Below are 27,637 nucleotides of genomic sequence, written 5' to 3' on the forward strand. Positions count from 1 at the left end.
ATAACAGAATTAAACATAATATGTAATACTTAATTAACTACTATACAAGTTAAATAAATAAATAAAAATAAAAAAAAAATAACTATCTGAATTAAATATTTGAAGCGATTAAGGTATATCCTTTACAAAACTCATAATTCCGTACCTGAAAAAAATGTCAACTTTAAGTTGTATTCTTTAATGATATATATTTAAATATTTTAATGTTATTAAATTATTTTTGTTTTAAAATTTTTTGTTATAATTTTTTATACAATAATTTATTAAATAAACTATTACAATTGGCAGTGAATACAAGGTTAACATTTATAATATTAATATTATGATATTTAATAAAATATAAATTTCTGGTTAAGTAAATAAAAAATGTACGAAAAACTTACTTGATTTCCTTATAATTTTTTCAGCAATTCGTTCCTGGCGAATGCTAGAAAGCAACTGAAAACTTAAAGATCTGCCTTAGGAAGAACACAATAAAATATCTAAAATATAAAACTCTGACGAAAAAACATTTGAAAAAAAAGAAAAATAAAGTTAAAAAATTACGTGTGACACATGACCTCAAAAATTATTTATCTTAAAATTATAAATATTTTCTTGTTAAATTTCTCTTTACTCAGCAAAGTTCTTTTTTTATTGTTTGTAAAAATTAAATACTATAAAAACTACATAATTGTAGAAAAAATTATTTAAAGTGGTTAATGATGCTTTTCCTATAATTCATAATGCATCATTCTTATAAAAATGTATATATAAAATTGTGAAACATCAATGAAATTACATAAAATTCGCTTGAATAAACAAAAAAAAAAAACGCTAGTATCTCACGCGTTAACAAAATAGATAAATATAATATAGAAAAATTGTTAATACGCATGAAGAAAGAATTCATTAGACTTTTCTCAACAAAACTTCTTTCATCATCAATCACACTTATGTAATGATAAAACATCTAATATTTAAAAAGAACGCTACCGTAAAATTTCTCTAAAAAAAGAAATATTTATATTTAGTTAATTGATTCAGTTAGTTGTGAAATTAATTACTATATGTAAATTACAAAATTAATTTATTAAAATTAAAAATATTTGTATCTAGAAGTTGCAAAATACAAAGCACAGAAAATTAAAAGGCATTAAAATAAGCTGCAACGCTTATTATTTTAATCCATTTTGGTATTAAAATAAGTAAAATTGGATTAAAATAATAAACGTTGCAGCTTATTTTAATACCTTATAATTTTCTGTGAGTTCTTTTGTTACTATTAACTTATGACAAGTTGTTATTTGGTACTCTCTAAATCTGAATTAGTAAAAATGTTTACTAATTTCACAGAAAATTATAAGGTATTAAAATAAGCTGCAACGCTTATTATTTTAATCCAATTTTGCCTATTTTAATACCAAAATGGATTAAAATAAGCAAAATTGGATTAAAATAATAAGCTTTGCAGCTTATTTTAATGCCTTTTAATTTTCTGTGTTGAATTAGTGACTCACTTTTTGCTTATGAATTAGTAAAATTTTACTAATTGTTAGTAAAAGTTACTAACAATTAGTAAAATTTAACTAATTCAGAAGCAAAAAGTGAGTCACTAATTCAGATTTAGAGAGTACACGGAGAAAAAAGGAAAAGCAAATAAAGTAACTTTTACTATACTGTAAAAGTAAAACCGCAACTGTCCGCAGTTTCTGTGCATTTCTGGAAATTTTTACTCCAGTAATGATAAAATTTAGTCCGAAAATAGTAAAATTTAATCCTGAAATAGTAAAAATTATTCCGGACTTGGTAAATTTTACTATTTCTGGAATAAAAATTGCCAGAAATGCGCAGAAATTGCGGACAGTTCGAGTTTTACTTTTAAAGTATAGTAAAAGTTACTTTATTCGTTTTTCCATTTTTCTCCGTATATCATAAGAAAAATACAACAAGTATTTAGACTAAATAAATTTTAATTATGAAAAATTATAAAAAATGGAATTCGATTATTTAAAAGTTAGAATAAATTAAAATGCAAATAAATAAAAATTATACATATATATACATAATTCAAAATATAAAACTTGTGTCAAATATAGATAATTCGATAATAAGAATTTCGATGAAATGAAAATTTCCCCTTTATAATTAAAATACCACCGAGTGATAAATTTCAAAATTTTTATTTTCAAATAAAATTTTGTTCCTAAAAAAATTCACAATTCTGTATATGATAATGATTAAAACATTGAAAATATTGGTTAAAGTAAAATGAATAAGTATGAAGACATAAAAAAAGACTTAAGCAAACATAAATATGTATGATGGAAAACAAAGTATTTGAAAGAGAAACAAATGGTCGGCTATTGTGGAATTAAATAATAAAGTTGAACAACTGAATAAGTGTCCTAGAGACGCAAATAAGTCACGGTTCTTTCACATCTACATGATTATAAATACTTGCATATACATATATATAAAAATGTATATATGTGAAGAGAACGTTCGATAAGGTATACGGAATATGACAGCAAGAGAGGCAAAGAGAGTGTGGGCTCAGAGAGGGAACTATTATAATGATTTGCTTAGTTAATATTTACTCAGCCATTCGTGTCTCTTCTTCTTCTTCGTCATCATCGTCATCAACATTTTTTTTTTATGTCTCTCACTCGCACCTAAAAGTCGCTTCCTAAATCGAGGTTGTCGCATTGTCATTGCCTTCTTTAACGATTAGCATAACAATGCAAACACAATGACTCGAGCGCTCGGCGGCCGGCTTTTTTTTTTATTTTATTTTTTTGTTTGACCAGGTGAAAATTTCGCTATGGCCACGCTGAATTACGTATATGTCTATACTTACCGCTGAGAAAAGGATGAATCCTCCAACAATAAAGCGGCGGCAGCAGCGCGTTTTCTAATGCAATTAGGAGACTCACGCGAACTCTATGGCCTCGAAACTAATCAGAAATCATTCTCCAGAGAGATGTTTCGTTAAATCAGTAGAAATTCTTCCTTTTCTTCTTCTACTACTTCTCTTTTTTTTTTTTTTTTTTGATAAATTTTTACAGTAGTGCTTTCTCATACATTAGACTTTATAGTCGTTATATAAGTGTGATTGATGATAGGATGAATTTTTATTGAGGAAAGTCCCAACGAATTGAAAATGTTAATTTTGTAATTTGCTTTGACTGCAAAATTTCTTTGTAATTACCATCATAATTTTCTGATTTTTTGTTAACTTATTTTTGCTCGCAATTTAAATTTTATTTTAGAAAAAAAAAATTTTTCATTTGTAAGTATAAAATTGCCTTCAACTTTAATTGAGTTGGAATTTTTAATTGTCTCGAACTTTATATAATTATATATCTTTCAATTCTTACTTTAATTAGCATGTTTTTTATTTTTTATTTAAATTTTTTGTAATGTAAAATAATCGTATTTTTATACGATTATTTATTATTTATTTTTAATCGAGATTTTTCGAAAATATTAAAATAAAATTGTTTGGCATTATATTGAAATTATATTCTCTTACCATGAAATTAATTCACCGGAAGGAAGATTATAATACTTTCGGAAGTACATTTAATCTTTTTCATAATCGTGAAAATTGTTAAGAGAAAAATTATTTTTACTATGTTTGATTTCACACAAAGTATACTTAATATAAAGACATTTTTTGATAGATCTATCGAGGGAAACTTACTTCAAAAACATGGGGGATAAGCGCCTACCTGACGAGCAAATATTCCCATGCTGCAAAGCACTTTCTCAAGCAATGCACTGCAAATCTTCATTTACTTACTCTGGAAATAATTGTTTAAACTACATGCATTTTGTAGCATTATGGATTTGACTTTTTCCTCTTTATTTCGGACTGTTTACTTTATTTTCTATAATATTTTATTGTTTGTAAACCGCATTTTATACGAAAGTATGTATAATTAAAATTGTTAAATTTAAAAAGCACAAAATCACATCATGTATTTTAAATTTCTCCAAGTGTAACGCAAATTTTAATATCAACGTCAAGTAAATTTTCAAAGTTAGAGTTTCTACTATGTAAGCATAGTTATTTTTAATTTCCATATATAATTTCTTACTCTTTTTATATACGAAATTTCCTTTTTGCATAGAATTCGAGTATTTTTCCCATGCTGTCAAAGAATTATACCAAACTCCCTATCATTTTTTACTTTGTTTTTATTACCCTGTTTTCTCCGTGCATATATTCACAGAAAATTGTCTTAGATTTTTTTTTTTGAGGTTATGTGTTAGCTGTTTCGTTAGGTAATGAATTTTAATCATGCAAATTTTTGTCTTCTTTAATTTGAATTCATTTTCAATTAATTACAATACTTTTTAAATCATTAAATGTAAAACTAAACCTTCAAAGTATAAGGTATGGCTTCGATAATATCAGGCCAATTCGATGAATGTGAAAAACATTTATTATGACCAAAAAATGATGCTGGCGAGCAGTAGTCAAAAAATATCACGGTTGGGTCGTCGACTGTCAATTACGCCATGGAACGGTAGTTAAAATTTGACTATAGCAAGGATGGGTCGTCAATTGTAAAATATTGCAAAAAAAAAAAGTTAATAGAAACTCTAAAGGATTAAAATTTAATAGAAATAGCAAAATTTATAAATAAATTAAAATAAATTAATTTCAACTTTCTATAAAACATTGCAACACTATTACAATGTTTCGAATGAGAAAATCAAGAGCAATATTTTGCCCTCGGGGCAAAAATGATTAAATGCATCGATCTTAGTGTCCGCGCGCGTAGGCAGCCTTTTGAAGGACTATTATTACGTCGGGATCAATTCATTCATTTTTCGCCTCGACTCCTACGTGTCTTCCTAGTAATTTTCTTTTCCTTCATGACAAGAAGCGATTCATTGACGTCGATTGGCAGGACGTCGAATGCAAGGGTTTTTCTGTTTATTCCACCTTTCTCTCTCTCTCTCTCTAGCTCCCTCTGTGACGTCATGAGTGAAATAATAGGAGTCGAACGACGACAAGAGAGTGGATGGGAGCAAGTTGCAGACTCTCCCGCAGGGAACTAATAACCGGGTTTCTTCCCCATGTATTTGGCACTCACTTTCACACACATACAATCACAGAAGCTCTCTATGTCGTTTCTCAATTGCGTGCCTTCATATGTGACTTAATGTTTCCTGAAAATATATCCACAAGCAATTCACGGTAGCAATAAGTTTTAGTTGGTACTTCTCGTTTTCTCATTTTAAATCATTATAAGTGATTTGCTGTTCTGTTTTTATCATTTAAATAAAAATATCAAATGCTTTTTTGCATAAAAATCATTTAATATGAAAAGTAAAATTGCTTTTTTTATTATATAATTGTTGTTTTTAACTTTTTCATTGTGGACATTTGATTGATTTTCAATTGTCCAGAAGAGAAGTTATTGATTCGTTGGTTTTCAGTAACACCAAGGATGGGTAGTTATATTTTTCCTATAACAAGGTTGGGGCGATAACTATCAATTACGACAAAAGTAGCTTTCAATTTTTAACTGTATAGCGCAAGGGTGGGTTATCAGGTGTCAATCACTGCTATACTATAGAAAGGTTGGGTCGTTCATCATTACAAAAAGCAGTTTTTAATTTTTTTTATTTCCTAGCAAGGGTATAGGCAACTGTCAATCACTGCATTCTGTGAACAGAATATATTACCTGATGGTTAGAGGAGAGCAAAAAAAGTGTAAACATAGATAACCAAAACTTTATTTTTCATTGTAGATAATTTTTTTTACTGTTTCACACTCAATTTGTCAATATTACAGTGGAATATTTATTAAATGATAATTAATATAAAGCAAACTTTTTTATCTAGCACAAGTCTCTCTCTCTCTCTCTTATTTACATAAAGCAAAGACTGAGATGGATATTGACACTGGAGACTTAAAAGAAAGAGAGGGAAATATCTATAGAATCTTTGAACACTGGAGAATGAGAGAAAGAGAGAGGGAGAGAGAGGGGGGGGGAAGAGATGGATTGATATGGTGGACATTGGAGCGAACTATAGTGGAATGAGGAGGAAAACTGAAGGAGGGGGTAGCGTAAGATGAAGCGAATCGAGAGAGCGGGTGAACGGGTGAATGGCCTGCCGCGTCCTTGCGAACCACCTGACCGCACTGGCCGTGCCGCCACCATGCGGACTCTCCAGCATCCTTCGAACCACTTTGAACTGACTTCTAGCGCAAGAGTTTAAACAAATGCGTCTCCAAGTTGACCGATTTACATTCTCTCTCTTTCTCTCTCTTTCAACAATCTCCACTACTTTCTAAAAAATTCATCTAGTAAAATCTTTAATATTACCTACCTTCTGGAAACTGTTTTCTATTTCACATATTTGTTTGCTTTTTAAATAATAAGTTGATTAATATAGTAATTAGAAGGGTCTAAAAAACAATTTCATGTAAAAAGTAAAAAATCATAGAATTTTTTCTAGCACAAAGTGTAAAGAAATAGCTGCCAATTCAACCTTGATATTGTTAAAAATCCTTGACGTGTTTCGTTGCTGATAACCCAACCTTGCTAATACTTTGAATGTGAAACGAGCTTAACCCTAACCTATAACTTTACAGTTTTCGATTTGGATATATATATTTATTATTTTTTATCACTTATTTTATTAAATAGATAATATAATTAAAATATGTATTTTGTATTCCTTCGTCATTGTGTACAAAACTTCCAAACGTAAAATAAATATAATAAATTACCTCATGTTTTCTACTTTCTCAACCTTGATTTACGTCGATGTGGGAAAGGATAGAGAAAAAAAGAAAAGTTTCACAGTTAAAGACATTTCACATTTCGGATGTTCTTGCATTATTGTGAATTAACGACCCAAGATTATGTTAATATTGAAAATTGACTTTCGCTCCCTGACATGTCACTTGACGTGTCCCAGCCTTGCTATAGTCTATTTCCCTTTTGCTCTATGATTTTAATTGACAGTTGGTTGTCGAAAACTTAATCGCCTAGTCTAAAGTCTGATAAAGTTTAAGAAAAATGAAAAAAGATAAAGAAACCATATATATTCGAGAAGTAATAAGAATAAAAAAAAAACCTGTAAGTATAATCAATTAAATAGACAAATTTCTCGAAAAATAACGATAAGTATTCCCGTCAAGAGTTGCTTATCCATATAGTTATTATAAGAGAAAATCCATTATACGGAAACATCTTATCTATTGTATTTATATGGATAAGAAAGCTTTTTAGAATAAATGAATTACTAACAGAAATGAAACTATTTTCAGAAGAATTTTACATCCGTTTGTTTAATAATTGAATGATTAATAAAAAAAATAACCTACAAATTTTTTTTTAAATAAAAATTATTAAAAAAAGCTGTTTTATTTGTTAAAATAATAATAATAATAATATCTAGGCTTTTAATTGTAAAATAATTTTCCAACAAAAACGAAAAAATCAAATAAACAAAAATTTCAAAAACAATCTTGAATTTCATTTTTCTGGAAATTAAATTTCCGATATTTCTTAAGATTATTCATAATAAAGTTAATTAAAAATTTTTTTTGTCTACTTTTTCTTTTTTTTCTACAAATAACTCAATAAAGTAACACATAACTATCAACTTGGAAAAAAATTCGGTTTATTAATAAAAAATCGCATATTCAAAAAAGGGTCCATTTTGTAAAAAATTCGTTATTTTGAAAATGGAGGGGGGGGGGAATTCTAAACCTATTGATTTTTCATCATTAGGGTCTTCTTGAACTAAAACAACTCTCATCTAAATAACTTCCCAGAAAAACCAAAGATATTCGCATTATAGTCTTTAATTTCGTTTTTTTTAAATGAAAATTTCGATATTTTTTAAGATTATTCATAATAAAGTCAATTAAAAAATTTTTTTTGGTCTACTTTCTCTTTTTTCTTCTTCAAATAACTCAATAAAGTAACACACAACTATATTCACTTTATAAAAAATTCGGTTTGTTAATTAAAAATCGCATTTTTAGAAAAGGTACCACTTTGTCGGTTATACGTTATTTTCGAAGTTATTTTAAAAATGGAGGGGGGGAAAAATTCTAAACCTATTGATTTTTCATCTTTAAGGTGTTCTTGAACTAAAACAACTCTCATCTGAATAACTTCCCAGAAAAACCAAAGATATTCGCATTATAGTCTTCAATTTCGTTTTTATGAAAATGATAATTTCGATATTTTTTAAATTTTTTCATAAATAAGTCAATAAAAAAAATTTTTTTTGTCTTTTTCTTTTTTTTTTTTTCTTTAAATGACTCAATAAAGTGACACACAATTATTAACTTAAAAAAAAATCGATTTATTAATTAAAAATCGTATTTTTAGAATAGGTACCACTTTGTCGGTTATGCATTATTTTGAAAATCGAGGGGGGGGGGGAATTCTAAACCTATTGATTTTTCATCTTTAAGGTGTTCTTGAATTAAAACAACTCTCATCTGAATAACTTCCCAGAAGAATCACAGATATTTGAATTTCAATCTTTGATTTCGTTTTTCTCGAAATGGTGTTTTTGGCACTCTGAACTTTAAAATTCTGTAACTCAGCGAATTTTGCACCAAAATGGACGTAAGACCCCTCAAAATTTTCCAAATTTAACTAGAGTCGGGTAAATTCTACAACTTTTGTTATCAAAATGATTTTTGAATTATAATAATCAATATATTTTAATTTTACTTGAAACTAAGCAGCTAAATATGTATATGTTACTTCTTTGTATGAATCAATTGATTCCAAGACAAATAAATATTATAATATAACTGACGATAACTGAAACTGAATTTTATTAAATTAAATTTTTCATTTCAAACGATCAAATATAAGGTATAGAAACGATCTTTTCTTTTGGGGGGGAAAAAAGCAAAGAATAATATTTGGGGCGGGATACATAGTGAAGGAGAAACCTGATTTAGATGACACACGGGATTCCAGTAAACGAGTGGATACTATGTCACTCTCTCCCCGTCCTCTTTTTCTCTCCACTCATTTCTTTCTCGTCCCTGGGATCAAGAATCTTTGGGTTTATAATGTTTTCCAACCTCCCTCTCTGTTTCTCTCTCTCTCTCTCTCTCTCTCTGCGCATTTCTCGCACCCAAAAGAATCTTTGTTTCTCGACGCGATGTTTTAAAGTTTCAAGTTTTTTTTTTGTCGGATTTAAACAGAGAAGAGGACCTGAAAGATAACGAGTGTCGAGGGATATGGAACAGAAGGCATTGCGTCAGACTGGTCGAAACAACAGACTATAAATTAAGACGTTTTTAAACATAACGTTTCCCTTCAAAAGAGAAAAGAAAAAATATCCAGATAAACATTTCTCTTTATTTTGTTCTTTTTTAATTTAAATAACTCCCATATTCAATCTTTGAAATTCCATTTTAATAGAATAAACATAATAAATGTTAATTGTATATTTGTATTTTTTAATATTAATTAAAAATAAATCAGCCCATTAAATTATAATGGTTTCTATTAATTTAATGAATTTATTCTATTTTTTGCCTCAGTAAAATTGATAATTTCATCTTTTTATTTAAAGTACACTGAAGTGATAAATTTTTAAATTTATTTTTTAATTGATTTATTAAGTTAATTTGTTAAATTAATTAGATTTATTAACAAATTTAATTTGTTTAATTAATTAACTCAATTAGTTTGCAAAATTATTAATTTAATGTTTAATTAATAATGTGTTGAAAAAAAATAATAATAATTTTTAGTTATTATTATTATTATTATTAATTTTTTCAAATATATGAATAATTATTTCAATAGTTTAGAAAAAAAATGACACATTTTATAACTTCTTTTTTCTTTCTAAAAAGAATTCTTTTTTTTTCTATTTTAGAACAAACTGTTTCCTGATGTTCGACTTAATTGTTCGACGCTGGATGGGGTCGTACCGACCGTAAAAAGAATCTGGAAGGAAAATCGAACTCAGTAAGTGTTGCAGCATCTGGTCAACAGACCTGTTTCTATTTCAATTTATTACATTCACCATTTCTTTATCTCTGACTCAATTTACTGAAATCTTTAAATCCCGCGCATATAATACAAAACAAAAAAGAAAAAAAAAAAAAACTGAAATATTTCTCAACAATAGAAATTTTTTTAAAACTTTTTTATAGTTCATATCTCATTATTATTTATTGCTATTTTATATCTTATATACATATATTTTACATTACTATGTGAATTCATTCTTTTGAAATTTTTATCTTTTTTTTCATCTAATTGACTAATTTTATGAATTTTTTATTTTATTCTTTTTTTTTTTTTATTTTTAAACTGGAATTATTTATCTTCATTGATATTATATAAATATTAATATTTTCTATATAAAATTTATGCATTAATTATATAATATTAATAATATCAATATTATAAAAATATGTCAATATAACAAAATTAATTTATTAATATAATATTATAATTTTGTAAAAATATAAATAGTTTAAAAAGTTGAGAAATTTGAGTTATTGTTTAGAAAAAAAGAAACAATAATATGAATCATTTATGAAAGATGAAAAATAAGATACGACTTAAAATTCCCCCAAGACAAATACGTGTTTTTCTGACTAATAGATTAATTTATTATATAATATAAAAAAAAAAAAAAGGTTTAAAAGCCTCAGTGTGTGGAACGTAATTTCCATAAATTCTCAAGTTGGAATGAAAGGTAGACGAGAGGAGATAGAGAAGGTATCGTGATCATCCGGAAATTGATCTCAGTCCATTTCAAACGAATGCAGGACAAGAGCCTGACTTGTAACATAAGAGCGTTGACTACACGCCAACAAATTGTTCCGTGAATCCGCAATATCCATAGAAGAAGGTACAGGAAACGTTTAACAGAAGGATATACGGCTATTCTCCATTTTCCATTAAGACTACTTTTACCTTGATTAACATTATAGAAAAGTTAAAGAAAGAAATATTAAACTATTGAAATAAAACTTGAAATCTAGTGAAAATTTAGTTAAAAGTAACTGTTTATTAGTTCAATTCCCTTTTTTAGATCTACAATTAGTTTTCGATTTATTTATTGATTCGGATATTTATTAATAATGATACGATGTCAGAAAACAAACTTTATTTAATTGTGGGGCTTTTAATTAAAAAAAAAAAGGAGAAGGGAAATAAAATATGTTGAAAGCTGCAACAGCAGCAGCCCTATACTCGAGTGCAAGTGACGTCCTTCAAACGGAATACCCTGTCTTATCCTCTCCGCAAGTGCAAAAGGAGCACAAGAGCAGTCGTCAAGGAAAGAAGGAATCAGCGAGTGAAAAAGAGAGAGAGAGAGAGAGAGAGAGAGAGAGAAGGGAGAGATGAACCGCGAGAGTCACATACCTGAGTAAGAGACATGCGTGTAGCTCAGGGGATATATAAGAGTGGAAAGTTGTAGTGCAACACGAAGTGAGTTTGTATTCCACATACAAATGTACACTTGTCCGTGTGTATATATATATTGACCATATACATACCGGCGCACGGGTATTGTATAATGCAACCATTGATAGCCGTCCTCTCTTTCACGCACGCGATCTGTTGCAGTCGTTGCAACCCGTGTCCGGTGACAGCGTCCAATGTCCATTCTCCCTCCCGGTGAGTGTCCACAAGATTTATTTTCCCATGCGATTATATACGGGGTGGGCCTCGCGAATAGTTGACTTCACTAAATCTAGATGAAACGCATAAAAAATACAAGGAAATCATTTTTTTTCCTATTTTTTTTAAATTATATTATTTCCATTTGCTATACATTAAAGAACATTTATTTACAGGATTTCAAATAAATCGTACATAAAAAAAATTATACAACATCCAACGATATAAATTAATTGCAATTATAGTCGAAATATATCGATATTAATCGAGTAAATCGATATTAGTCAACGTGTATCGATATTAATAGAGATATGTCAATGTTTGTCGAAAAATATCGATATAAATCGATATTAATCGAAATGAGCCGATATAAATAGAAGAATATCAATATAAATCGAATAAATTGTTAATTGTTGACATCTATCGATATTAATCGAGATATATCGATATTAGTAGAAAAATATCAATGTTAGTCAATATTAATAATCGAAATATATCTATATTAGTCAAAATGTGTCTATAGTAATCGAAAAATATCGATATTTGACCAAACATATCGATGTAAATCGATATTAATCGAAATGTGTCGATATTAATCGAGAAATATAAATATCAATATAGAAGAATATCGATATAAGTCGAATAAATCGATATTTGTCGACATCTATCGATATTAATCGAGATATATCGATATTAGTAGAAAAATATCAATGTTAGTCAATATTAATAATCGAAATATATCTATATTAGTCAAAATGTGTCTATAGTAATCGAAAAATATCGATATTTGACCAAACATATCGATGTAAATCGATATTAATCGAAATGTGTCGATATTAATCGAGAAATATCAATATCAATATAGAAGAATATCGATATAAGTCGAATAAATCGATATTTGTCGACATCTATCGATATTAATCGAGATATATCGATATTAGTAGAAAAATATCAATGTTAGTCAATATTAATAATCGAAATATATCTATATTAGTCAAAATGTGTCTATAGTAATCGAAAAATATCGATATTTGACCAAACATATCGATGTAAATCGATATTAATCGAAATGTGTCGATATTAATCGAGAAATATCGATATCAATATAGAAGAATATCGATATAAGTCGAATAAATCGATATTTGTCGACATCTATCGATATTAATCGAGATATATCGATATTAGTAGAAAAATATCAATGTTAGTCAATATTAATAATCGAAATATATCTATATTAGTCAAAATGTGTCTATAGTAATCGAAAAATATCGATATTTGACCAAACATATCGATGTAAATCGATATTAATCGAAATATGTCGATATTAATCGAGAAATATCGATATCAATATAGAAGAATATCGATATAAGTCGAATAAATCGATATTTGTCGACATCTATCGATATTAATCGCGATATATATTGATATTAGTAGAAAAATATCAATGTTAGTCAATATTAATAATCGAAATATATCAATATTAGTCAAAATGTGTCTATAGTAATCGAAAAATATCGATATTTGACCAAACATATCGATGTAAATCGATATTAATCGAAATGTGTCGCGATATTAATCAAGAAATATCGATATCCATAGAAGAATATCGATGTAAGTCGAATAAATCGATATTTGTCGACATCTATCGATATTAATCGAGATATATCGATACTAGTGGAAAAATATCGATATTAGTCCCAAATGTTTCGATATCAATCGAGAAATATCGATTTAAGTCGTATAAATTGATAGTTAAAATAGGTCGGTTATTAATTGAGGTATATTGATATAAATCGAAATATATCGATATAAACCGAATAAATCGATATTAGTCGAAATATGTCGTTATTAATCGAGATGCTTATCGTAATATATCGATATTAAAAGAAAAAAATATCAATTCGACTGTAAAAATCGATTATTATTGCCGTTATATTGAAATAAATCGATTATAATTTTAAAACAACAGAAATATAAGTGCGCATATATTTTTATATAGTGTGTGTTTGTTTGCGTTGTATAAATGCAATTTATTTGTGCGTTAACTTCATATATTTAATAACTGATTCTTCTTTTTTTTTCATATAAGTAATTATTTTTTTTTCGCTTGACGGGGGGTGTGGATTCGAGAACACCCGTTGAGTCGAAATCAGTTCGCTGAACTCGTGATCGTTTTTCAATTCTCGTGCGCGAAGCAGAGTTAACCGCGCTTTGGACCAATTATTGCGCAAAGGAATCAAATTACCAGGAGCCTATAATATATAAAACTAAGATGATGATAATATTGATAGAAAACAAAAAAATTTTTAAATCATATATTATATAATTATAATAATATTAATATATAATAGAGAATTTAAATTTAAAACTGAAAAATGTTTTTTTTTTAAATTGTAACGTATTACCGTTGAATTATTGATATTGAGAAATACTTATACCTTTGAAAATAGTAAAAAATTAATTTTTTATATTCATATTTAAATTATTTTTTATATTTTTTTTAGCGGATGGGGAAATAATTTATTATTTTATTTTTTAAATTCCTTCTATTCTTGAAAAGAATAATCCGAATTTGAGAATTAGTTTCTTTTTTATTTTTTAAAGTAATTTTTGTCGTTTCCTCGAAATACAGTATATATTTTTGTGCGGGGATTTGAAGTGTCGAAGACAAATCGCTTTTGTGACTTATATATGCGTTGGGGGAGACACACCCGACTCGTATATATGAAGATGTTGACCACTTGCTGTTCTTAAATTTCAGTGCGACAGACTTTTAAAGCTTGTGTGAGAATGGAATATATATTGTCAGGCCTGGGAATTTGAATCGCCTGAAAAAACAATGATTTCCAAAATATTAATGTCTCTCTAAACGAAATAAAAGCAATAGGAAATAAGCTTCTAAAAATAAATCTGTCGCGATAAATTTCAAATATCATTTTTAGTTTCTAACACAAAAATTGAAGTTATAAACAAATAATTCTTTTCAAGATGAATATTTTAATTATAAAAATTATAAATTTTCACACTGTGCAACATTTAATTTCAATCTATAGAAAAAATACTGTTTCTTTGCCAATAATTGATAAGTAATAATGTATATATATACGATTATAGTGTGATTCGGGGACAAGATCGAAATCCGTTGATGAATTGATCACTCTTGTGAGATGAAAATTGGTTCGAGCTAACGAAAAAAGTAAAACGTCAACCTTCTTCCTGACACATCGTTACGTGTGAGTGCAAAGGTTAAAGATTATTTCTGGGCAATATACCAGAATTTCATCGAGAGCACGTCAATTGCGAATGATCAACGAACGGAAGAATAAGGAGTATATAGAAACGTAAACGAGATGAGGGTGGCGAAAAACTACTACTTGGTTAAAGATGAAGCATCAGCGACAAAAAAAAAGAGAAGGATATAATATAGGGGCAATATGGACCAATGGTGGGGTGAATTCTCCAACTTCCAAAAGATAGCTTATAATATAAATTTTCCTTCGTATATTAAAATACGACAGAACTCAAAGAGAAATAATGTCTCCCTGATTACTCGCCTCAGTTGATTTCACTACCCTCTTCGCATTGCGTCGTGTCATTCGCCCCCACCCCTTTCGAATTCCTTCTGGATCGTCCCCCTCTCCTCCTCCCACACAACACTTGCCGACACAAACATTTCTAACCTGAAATCCCTCGTCGCCTGCTCTTCAGTCCGTCAACCAACTCCAAGAACGGGGATTAAAACGATGTTTGTGTGAAAGCCAAATGCATTACCCAACTTTATCTTCTGAAGTATACACGGCATATTAGACTGACTCCCTTTTATCTCTTTCTCTCTCTCTCTCATCTGTTTCGCTCTTTTTCGTGTTTCTTATTTATTTGTTTTCTTAATATTCCCGTGGATATGAATGGAAAACTTATTTTCCATAATAAATATAATATAATTGGAGAATTTGAGACGAAACGATATTATGGGATTTAAAAATAAAAGATTTATTAAAGATTCTTTCTTGTTCTTTGTATATTATAAATTAAAAAAAAATATTTCATTAACTCTCTAAATCTGTATTAGTAAAAATTTTAACTACTTTGAATTACACTGGGTTACAAAAAAATGGTCAAGTCGTGTTTATTTAAAATTTTCTGTGTTTATTGAAAGTTTAGGTGTCACTGAACCCAAAAAAAAAATTTTCATTCGGTCAGTTCCGTAAAAAACGAGATTAAAGTGTCAAAAAATCGCTTTTTTTAGCACTTTTTGAAGCGTTGTAAAACGAAAACGTAACAAGATAAAAACCTTCACGAGGGCTTGAATGAAAGCTTAAACCTTCAACTTTGAGTCCCAAAACTGAAAAGTGCATGATAATTGCGCAGAAAATTTATTTAACATGAAATAACTATCATCTCAAATAGTCAAAATAGTTGGGATAGAGAGCACTTGTTAAAAATCGATTTTCATTACCGAATTTATTTGGAACTTGTTACTTGGAAGTTTTCAACGTTTCTATTGACGTTTCGAAAGTTGGATTTAAAAAATTCAAAATGGCGAATTAAAAATGGCGTTCAAATATTTCAAAAAACCCCGAGGAAAAAACTGCGAAAAAATTAACTCCATTTTTGAAATTTTTGAACGTCATTTTTAATCCGCCATTTTGAATTTTTTAAATCCAACTTTCGAAACGTCAATAGAAACGTTAAAATCTTCCAAATAACAAGTTCCAAATAAATTCGGTTATGAAAATCGATTTTTAACAAGTGCTCTCTATCCCAGCTATTTTGACTATTTGAGATATTCATTTCATGTTATATAAATTTTCTGCGCAATTATCATTCACTTTTCAGTTTTGGGACTCAAAGTTGAAGGTTTAAGCTTTCATTCAAGCCCTCGTGAAGGTTTTTATCTTGTTGCGTTTTCATTTTACAACCCTTCAAATAGTGCTAAAAAGGCGATTTTTTGACACTTTAATCTCGTTTTCTACGGAACTGACCGAATGGAAAATTTTTTTGGGGTATATTCTTGTTCAGTGACACCTAAACTTTCAATAAACACAAAAAATTTTAAATAAACACGACTTGACCATTTTTTTGTAACCCAATGTTAGTGACTGATTTTTTGCTTTTGAATTAGTAAAATTTAACTAATTAATAGTAAACAAATTTTTAACTGTTCAATTAGGAAAATTTACCAAAAAAAAGCAAAAAGTAAGTCACTAATTTAAATTAGTTAAAAAATTTTACTAATTCAAATTTAGAAAGCAAATATAATAATCGATTACTTAACTATTATCAAATATAAATATTTACTTGAACCAAATAATTTTCTATTACATAAACTGTATTTGAATCAATAATTTCTGTATTTGAAACAAATAAAAAAAAAATTGTTTATATCCCAGAAACGGTAAAAACAACGATAAACCAAAAGGAAGAAAGAGAAAGAGACCAATATAGGGACGAGACAGACGCTCTAATTAAAAAGCGTATATATGGTTCCTTTAAAAAAGTTATGGTCCTTTGGTCGGTTTGTAAACAGGGTTGCATCCGCGATTCAAAGGAATGGGAATGAGAGAATCGTCGAAAGAGAGAGAGAGAGAGAGAGAGAGAGAGAGAGAGAGAGAGAGAGAGAGAGAGAGAGAGAGAGAGAGAGAGACGTGGAAAAGGAACCACCGCATATACAAATGATGGCATTGGGGTGTGAGAAGGAGGCAAGAGAGGCAGGTTTGAATGGGACGAGGTGGAGGCAGAGAGGAACAGAGAGAGATTTTGTTCTCTGGGGAGCAGTCAAAGCGCGTGGCCCTTGCAATGACGATCTGAGCATCAAACAGACCTGATGCTTTGCGGGCTGAGCAACACCCGTCTGTTATACACGTATTTATTCATGTGTATATGTATACGCATAAGTATATGTATATACATACACATATGACTCCATCGTGCCATATTACAACGATAGGATGCTGTGCACCCTGATCGTATCTCTGCCTATACTTACGATGCGCTCCGACAACCTAATGTATAATCATACGGCTTAATATACCGAGCGAGCAACACCAATACTATATATTGTCGCACAAATAGAGGATATAACTATTTTTTTTTATATTTCATAGAAATTAAAAAATTTACTTACAATGTTTTTCATTTTATCGATATCTTGGACAAAAAATCGATATTTAAAAAGCAGGTATCAATATAGTTCGATATATATCGATATTGTCAATATAAATCGATCTATCAAAATATTTCTATAGGTACAGTATATCGCGATATTTGACGATGCTGCTCGATATATATTTTCATTTCATAAAGAAATGTAAATTTTCTAATTAAAATCTAAAAATTGAAGAAAAAAGCGATATCGTATAATTTGATATAAGAATATAAAAAAGAAGGGACATTTCTCTGTTTCTGTTTTTAATCCCACTTGGGGAATCTCATTTTTCGCGTTTCAAGTCAACAACGGGGGTAAGGACAGTGGCACACGGATGAATATATATGTATATATACTGGGATGAAACGACACAGTCGTTCGTTCATAATATATGGTTGAGTAGACGACATAAAATTCTCCAATTGCAAAATTGATGCGGCTTATGTTACCGTTTCGTATCTATATATATATATATATAGGACAACGTTAGCTTCTTAGCGGGTATGACTCGTACCTCCTCGGGTGTTGGTCTTGTGTCTCGCGGGGGTCCGTCTCCCTTTTCCTCGTCGCTTATTTCAAACTCGAAAGCACCGACCTCACTCTCCTTGTATTGTACAGGGACGCGTAATTCATTTTTTACCGGACTCGGCTCAATTATTTATAAATTGCTGCTCCCTTGAGAAACTAGCACACACGACGACGACGACGACGACCCTGTTGCTGCTTTTTACCTTATATTTCGCTTTTATTCCGCACCCCCGTTGCCTCAATATATACATATATAGCCACTTTTCATCCCTCGTCAAGCGATTCTCCAATGGACCGTCGCGCCAATGATATCGTAAACCACCCCTCTATTATATATAGTCAAAGGATATTGTGGAAAAAATGGGCATAGAAATGATTCGTGTACACGTGCATATTATTCTTTATTTCTGTATTTTACAGAAATATATTTTCTTAATTCAGTAATTTATGAATTTCTGTTAATTTTTTATGTCACTGATTCCAATTCTAATGTCAGATTTTAAAAATTGAAAATAGTGGATCAAGTACATATATGACAAACAGACATTTTTTTGCATATATAAAATTTAAAAATTATATTAAATTGATTTTACGATAAACAATATTTAAAATCTACATAGAAAGCCTCTTCAAATTATTATCTTTCATGTATAGTTTATCTCCAGAAAATCAAGTCTACAAAGAGTTATATATACAAGTTGAAAATGCATATATAGTTTTATGAAAAAAAAGAAGAATAGAAAAAAAAAATGTTCTCATATATTATGATGGATGGAAGTGTGCAGCCAGTTACTGGTTTAGATATAGCTACAGGTGCCTGACATTCTGTTCTATCGTGGTTTGCGATCTTAACAACACTTCACTCAATTCTAATTTGCATAAAATTGCAGGCTTTTCGTAAAACATACAATTTCAAGCTTCCTTGTAATAAACTCACAGCAAGAAAGTATACTTATTGTTAGTTGATTTGTTTTTGTATCAACGACCATCAGGTCCACATAAACTTAATACCTATTAAGGTGTCAAGTCACTATAACTATATAGTGACTATACGCAACTATATATTTTCATTTTTTGTTTTCTTTTTTTTTTTTTTTAATTTATAATTGTACCAATTTATTTGAAAAGCTAAAGGCAGAAACTAGTGCGCACTTGATTTGCATTTATTTTATAGAGGAGATAACTTGTTGTGGGGTGAAAATAAACTCTATATACAGATGCCGATATATATATATAAGTTGTCCCTGGAATTTGTGGCATGCTGTTAAATACGCTCCCGAACTCTCTGATACATACTGGGCGAGCTGAGCGCTACACATATCTTACTAAATAGACAGGAGACACGCGACTTCCTGTATTAAACGAATTTTCATTATGTAACATATATTTACAGTATTTTAATTAGCTCATAATATTTTCTAAAAACATATCAGTTTTGTCATTTAATATTATGCAATTCTCACAATAAATTCTTATTTATTGGCATAAAATTTAGTTGCTTGTAGCTTTATTTCTGAATAGTTATTGACTGTTAGATTTATTATGAATTTTTTAATGAACTTTTAAACTTTGTTAAAATATAATTTATTTCATTCATTCAAAAAAAGAATTTTTTGTTTCCAATAAACAAAAACCATGTTTAAATCTTACATATCCAAATTGAAAAATTTTAGAACGTATACTCTACCTAAGATAACTGTTGGTCTACAATTCAGGATCATATAATTTGTTATTGTTTTTTTTTCGTTCTTGTTCTCGCTTCGTCGTAGGATTTTAAAAATTTCATCAGGTTTCAATTTTTTTCGACTTTGTTGACTTTTTAACTTTACCTCTCAAGAAAAGTCATTATAATCTTCGGCTGTTTTGTTTTCGAAGATCAATAACACGCAATCCCCTTGTATAAGTAAAGTAATGACATAAAATTTCGCCAATGAAAACTGCAATTGACATTATGTAGCCAATAGATAAAATTACAAGAACTCGTAAAAGGAGTGCTTTCGATTGACTTTCCCCTTTTGACTCCTCAACTGAAATTGAAGGGATGGTCGAAGAGTAAAACTTCCACGTTGACATCAAACCATTTTCAATAAATTGAAGGAGTTTTTTGTTATAATTATTATGCATAATAGCAATAAACAATGTCGAAGATTTGCCAACAATCTTAATCAAATTTTAAAAGCATCAAAAGCGACCTCGTAAGGTAAAAGCAATGAATATGTTTGCAACAATTGCCAACTCAGCACATTTACATTGAAAGAATTATCATGAAACTTTGAAACAGCAATATGCATTGATGCTAATTGCATAATAAGGCTGTTATTTTTATAATATAAACAAAATTGTGTACTATATTTCTTTATAGAGTTGCTTTTTAATTTATTTTCTATTTTATGTTTTTATAATTATAATAATTATAATATAATTATAATATAAATATAATTATAATTATGTTTCTTAAATTCGATTCTTTTTAGAGAGGGCGTGTTTGAAATGTCAAAGAATAAAGGAGGAAGGGGGTTTCTTTCTTTTTGTAAAACTTTAATTCCCGTGTAAGAAAGACTTAATCCAGATAATTCTGGATCTTTTCCGCGTAACCAATGCTAAAGAAAGACATCATACAATGGAATCGGGTGCGAAGGATTTCCATCTGGAGATTAATTAGTCACGAGGTCTTAGTCAACCCCTCGAAGGTTCGCACGAATCGACCTTTAAGGTCTACCATATAAGCTTCTCAGGGGCCAAGAGATGCTGCGCATGTTTTCTAAAGACTTATTCACAAAAGCCAATCTTTTATCCACAATCACATTCAATCTTCAATTCTGTGTCTTAAATTATTCGTACCATGGAACTAAAATCCAAATTTACAAAAGTTGGCAGAAAAACAAATTTTAATTTCTTTAACAAAAAAGAAACTAAAGGCTTGTAACATAAGGGCTTAAAATTTTTTATATAAAAAGTAATGATTAAAAAAAATTTAATGGTCTAATAAATATATTGTTAAGAAACAATATTGTAAGTAAAAAAAGAGATATTTTTCTTAGAATAAAAAGTTGCTAGTTAGCGGAGAGAATTGGAGGCGATCTTAGTGAATGAATAATGGGGGGATAAAAAATGTGTCGGTTTAATCTGGCATACATTTGAACGCATCACAATAGGCAATGCCTCACGGCTAATGTGCTTTTAGTGGCAATCTAATGTTCTCTCTTGCTTCATCTCATTCTCTCTCTCTCTCTCTCTCTCTCTCTCTCTCTCTCTCTTCTCTATGTATGTTAGAGAGATTCGCTTGGGCTCTCATCGGACTGAATACATAGAGCGGTGGCCCCGAGGGCCTTTGTGGATGTTCAAAGCCTACAATGTCCACGATACACAATGGCTCCTCCACAACTGGTTAATATGAAGGTTGTTTGAAGGGTAACCTTCGCGATCTTCTCTGTCTTCGATGTTTTGGCAATTCACAAACTTCACATCACTCCAAGGACTCCGGACAATCGTCCCACGATAATATGAATACATATATATATATATATATATATATATAATAACTCTATACTTTAACATCGAAAATCACTATACAATAACGGATTAACATAGAATAGCAATATACATATGTTTTGCCAGTAGCTTTGACTGCTTTTTTGTTCATTCGATATTCATCATCGAAATTATAACTAGCATCACATTTTCAAAAAAAAAACTTTATAATTAAATAAATATCGATTACTTTTCAATTATTTACAAAAAATTTGTTGATAATTTTACCTAGTCTTACTCTCTAAATTTGAATCGGTGAAAAAGTCACTGGTCTCAAATCAGTCGCTAAATTCTAGCTATTTGAATCAGTAACATTTCACTGATTTTCAGTCAAAGTAATTAATTCTCCAGTGAAATGTCAGTGAAAACCACTGATTCAAATAGCTAGAATTTAGCGACTGATTTGAGACCAGTGACTTTTTCACTGATTCATATTTAGAGAGTATATGACTTATCTAATTATTAGGTAATTGATACAGATACAGATACAACAATATGGAAAAATACAAAAAACTTATTGCAACATAAATCAAACACCACTAAAAGGGTATCATTTATTTTAAAATATAGCTGCACTCTATATACTCACTTTGCAATACCTTACTTTTTTTGTCTTCAAATTGATAGATAATAACAGTTATCATAAATCAGTAACAATTTTTGTTACATAATAATTTAAATATTGATTACAAAAAGCTTTCAGTACTCTCTAAATTTGAATCAGCAATAAGTATACCACTGGTACCAATTAGCGGATATACGCTGAAAAATCAGTGAAATTCCACTAATTCATCAGTGCATATAAGCTGATTGGAATCAGTGGTATACTTATAGCTGAGAATCAGCGAGATTCCGCTGATTCAAATTTAGAGAGTAATCAATAATCAAACGTATCTATATAGATACAGAAAATGCAAAACAGAAGAATTTCATTACCAAAGCAAGAAGACGTAAAAGCAGAAAAGTTTAATTGCAGTAGAAAATGGTGCCATTTTTTGTAAAAACTAGTTGCATTATACTATGGCTTTTGTGTTTCACAAATCTTTGTGCGGATCCAAATGAAAATGTGAATTACAAGCTCAAGAAGGTAAATAATTTCGTTCGCTACATCATCGAGATGGGAGGCAAACATCAGGTAATGATTATCATTTACCAACAAGACACTCATCAATCGCAAAAAATCAATGACTTTATTCAAAAAATTAGTCTCCATGTGCCTACGCTTTTGACAACAGTTAAACAAACAGAGAAATCATTTGCAATTCACAGACACGTTGGTAGAAATCCTAGAGAAACGACATTATATATCATCACCTCTTTCTTGGGAGGAAAGAACTTCCGATTAAACAATCAGTTGAGAATCATAGGAAAACTGTCCCATCAGTACACACGACCAAAATGCCTAATTATTCACTTTTCCAAGCACAGAGAAATGACTTACGAGATATTCCTTAAATTGAGGTGGCAAGAAAAAATTTTAGATATTACTGTTCTTCAATTAGTCGATGTCAAATTAAACTTAAATAACAGTTTCGCAATCACAAGAAGGATTTCATTTCTTCATCAATTTAATCCTTTCAGTAAAATCTACAAAAAAAGGAAAAATTTATTGACTTCCTCCTGGTTTCAGGATAAAGAAAGTAATCTTTTTAAACAAAAACTAAAAATTATTACTGATTCTCATAACTTTAACAAAAAAAGTTTACAAAACACTATGTCAATGTACACGGAAAAAAATTTTCTGGTAATTCTTTAACATCGATTTGAAGATTTTACATGTTCCTAAATCTGTTAATTCTACAGATATTTTCTGTAAGGATTTAACACATGCGCGAAAACAATGCAGTGATTCGACTAAGGCTGAGTACGATTGAGTGCGAGAGGTTAAGGTGAATTTAGTGTTTTTATTATTATCATAGTGTCGGCAAGAAAGTTTAATTAAAAAGGAAACGTCTTAAGTATATAAACATTATTATAGAAATAAATTATTAGAAATTTTTTATTTTAACATTAACTGTAGTGATTAAGTGAGAAAAGTCGTTTGTTTCAATTTCTCGACATAAGAAAAAGTGGATTTATCATAAGTTTTGAAAACTTGCTCCTCATTTTTTTTGTTAGAAAATTATTGAAGGATGAATTTATTTACATAGAAGTTATACTAATTTATACAATAATGTTCCGCGAATTTAATGTATTCGGAGGAGAATATAACCTATAAGAAATACTCTACCAAATATATATTATCCCCATATAGTATACATAATTTGGTCACTCAACAGTTTTTAAGAACTGTAGCTCAAACTTGTAGAATTAACAGATTTTAATGCCAATGATTCAACATATTTCTCTATTTGGAGAAACATCAGTAGATGGCGCAGGAGTTTCTGTAAATTCTACAGAAAATTTCTTTCCGTGTATTTGAATTACTTGATACAAATGAAACAGTTAAAAAATAAACCAGTCTTATTGATTTTAGAAAAAGCACAATTAATATATAGTATTTTACAATATTATCACAGATTACATCAAAGACAATTCTATTTCAGCCGTATTATATACAATTAACGCCAATGCATGTGGCTGTTCCAAAGTTACAGGACAATTCATTCAAAGCGGATATATTAACTTATCAATTATTGGTCGCAATTCTTGCAAACGTATTGATTGTTATTGCCTTATATGGTCTTTTGATGCTTTTGAAATTTGATAAAAATTGTTGGCAAATTTTCGACATTGGAGATATGATTTTAGAATTGGGACTTTCTAACGTTCCAAAAAGATTGCGAGAAAGAATTGTCTTATGTACTTTATTACTAATCTGTATTATTTATTCTGGATATTTTCATGAGATGATAACTGACATGGAGTTTCGATCAGTTGCATATCGCGAAATAAATTCACTATAGAAGATCTCGCTGCTACCAATCTACATATCTCTTCAGACAACTGTTACGACGTTGTTCCTAAAATTGGACAATGAACCAAAGTACTTTGAACAATTGAGAAAAAAATCCAAATTCTTACCACATACGTTGGAAATTTATCATTGCATTAATAAATTATTGGTTTATAAAAACATTTCATGTTCTGCTTCTCCTAAGATTATTACTATAAAAATAATAGATGAGATGAAAAAATTACAGCGAAATATGGAGATGAAAATTTTAGATGACACTCTGTGGAAGTTTTACGATTCAACGATTCCGTCATTTTCAATTGAGGATGAGTCAAAAGGGAAAAGTGAATCGAAAGCCTTCCTTTTACGAGTTCTTGTAATTTTGACTTTTGGCTGCTTATTGTCATTTGTAGTTTTCATTGGTGAAATGTTATGGCATTACTTTACTTATACAAGGAGATTGCGTGTTATTGATCTTCAAAAACAAAAGAGCCAAATATTCCAATGGCTTTTCTTGGGAGGTAAAGCTAAAAAGTCAAAGAGACTGCAAAGTCGAAAAAAATTGAATCTTGCTGAAATTTTCAAAATCCCACAACGAAGAGAACAATAACTAAACAATAAAAAAAAAAGATCAACAATAAAAGAATCCTTAATTCTATTATGCTTCTAATGTTTATTTTCGATTTCTTTGAGCTGTTGTCCTTTTTATCGAACTCAAATATTTCTGTGCTGTAATTTTTTCAATAAATGTTATCCTGTATCAATAATTTTAACATTGTTATGTTATTGTTTTTCTTAAATCGTCAAAATGTATTACATATTTGGTTATTAATTTTTTATTTTAGTTACTAATTGCTTCATTATGTATCACAGAAAATTAAAAGGCATTAAAATAAGCTTCAACGCTTATTATTTTAATCCAATTTTGCTTATTTTAATACCAAAATAGATTAAAATAAGCAAAATTGGATTAAAATAATAAGCGTTGCAGCTTATTTTAATGCCTTTTAATTTTCTGTGATATTATAATTAATAAGGAAGAGAATAAGACTTCATAAATCCATTTAAAATTTTATTTTAAATATGTTTATTAATGTAACATATTGTATTAGAAATTGTTAAAAAAAAACAATTTTCAAACTTTAATTTATTAGCTTTTGTTTGTTTAATAATTCTTCAATTGGAAATTAACAATGCCATGTCACAAATTCGAAGGAAAAAATGATTAATGATATATATAGACTTGAAATTCTTTTGCTGATGAAAAAAAAAAAAAAAAAAATTGAGAACGAAAAGTATTATAGCGACCGCGTTCATCTTTGCTATTTTTAGCTCTGATTTCATGTAACAATATTATAGCAAAGATGAAAGAAGAATGTTAGTAAAAAAAAAAAATGTTTTTAGTAAAAGGGAGGAAAGAAGAATAGGGGAAGTGTAGGAGTGAAAAGAAAGAGGGAAGATGGAAGGCGTGGGACAAACACATGTTGCACACTCGTTGATTCGAAAATCGTTTGAGTAGAAGGAGCCACAACCGTATACATATATATAATAATACAAGACATATAACAACACAATGGAAGAAACAGCTGCATATGATAGATCGGCCTCTGTCTGTCGCTCTTGATTCTTTAACACTAAAAAAGACTGTCCGAGATATTCCTTTTATTCTTTTTTTAACGCCACTTTCAGGATAAGTCAGATATGAAATAAAAATCTATCTTCAATTACAATTAAAAAAAAAGTAACTAAAAAATAAATTTTATTACCAACATTTTTTTTTAATTGAACGCAAATTTTATTGTAATGTTTAAATAATTGTTATTTGTAATGTGTAAATCAATTTTTGAAATACTCGTTTATTAGTAAATTCCTTTTAGTTGGTAAGGTAGATAGTAAGAGTTTATTTCTATTTTAAAAACCTTCATTACCGACTGATAGTATAGTGCCATTACAGAAATCTGTATTACCAATTAATAATTTAACTTACTTTTGCATTGTTAGTTAAGTGATGATAATATAGAAACCTACATTTTCGATTTATGGTGCCATACACTTACAGGACGTGATAATTACCATCTATCGGTAACTAAGCGGTCTACATTACTGACTGATGGTACATAGGTTAATAGTGCTTTAGTTTATATTGACGATATTTCCATCATTGATCGAGGGCATTAACTCTTCTCATACCATCTGTCGGTAAGTATACGATCTACATTACCGACTGATGGTAATTAGGTCAAATCTTCCTTCATTTAAATAATTGCAATAAAATGATTCAATATGACAATAGTTATCTCTTTTTCGAGAAGATCTTTTAATACGATTTTCATTAAGTAACTCAATTTAGCAAATATATGTTACATAAGCGTTTAATCGGCACAAAGATATGCTATATGCACACAAACACACCAAAAGAAAACATCTCGAGAAGGCATGCGGCGAAAGTCTTAATTTTGAGAAGACTGATAAAAAAGAAAAAGGGGAGGATGCCATTGAAGGGAGATTCGATCTCACCGCGTATACAGGGAGAGGCAAGTAATTTACAAATGACCATTTCTTGGAACTCGAAATGCCGAACGTACGCCGCTTATATAGCGGAAGAGAATGCGCGAGAGAGAGCGAAATCCGTCTTTGATGTCTAATGAAGATACTTTAATTATCACCAATGGAAATAACTGGGCTTTTCTCTTCATTCGATGCTTATCATTATTTCAGGTGAAAATTATATAAAATAAAAAAAAAGCGGGAATAGTAATTAAATTATAAGAAATATGTTTTTTTTAAATATTTAATTAAATTTAAATGTATAAAAATATATATTAATTGTTTATTTATTTAATATTTAAAAAATATCACATTAAATTAAATCGAACCCAGATTTGTCAATCATCCATTCGGACAAT

At 29.2% G+C, this 27,637-nt stretch overlaps 1 protein-coding gene across 2 annotated transcripts in view; it reads left to right on the top strand.

Moving 5' to 3' along the window:
- LOC127286831 (transcription factor SOX-13) overlaps positions 1–27,637 on the top strand; it is a 209,691-nt gene that overhangs the window by 48,547 nt on the left and 133,507 nt on the right. For both annotated transcript variants that reach the window (XM_051313436.1, XM_051313437.1), the window contains exon 3: positions 9,872–9,963. In XM_051313436.1, coding sequence (XP_051169393.1) covers positions 9,872–9,963 — 92 coding nt within the window. The remainder of the gene's footprint in view (positions 1–9,871; positions 9,964–27,637) is intronic.

Source organism: Leptopilina boulardi, unplaced genomic scaffold (genome assembly GCF_019393585.1).
Source record: "Leptopilina boulardi isolate dan_hultmark-lab unplaced genomic scaffold, ZJU_Lbou_2.1 LbouV2_362, whole genome shotgun sequence".
In the NCBI taxonomy this organism is placed as follows: Eukaryota; Metazoa; Arthropoda; class Insecta; order Hymenoptera; family Figitidae; genus Leptopilina; species Leptopilina boulardi.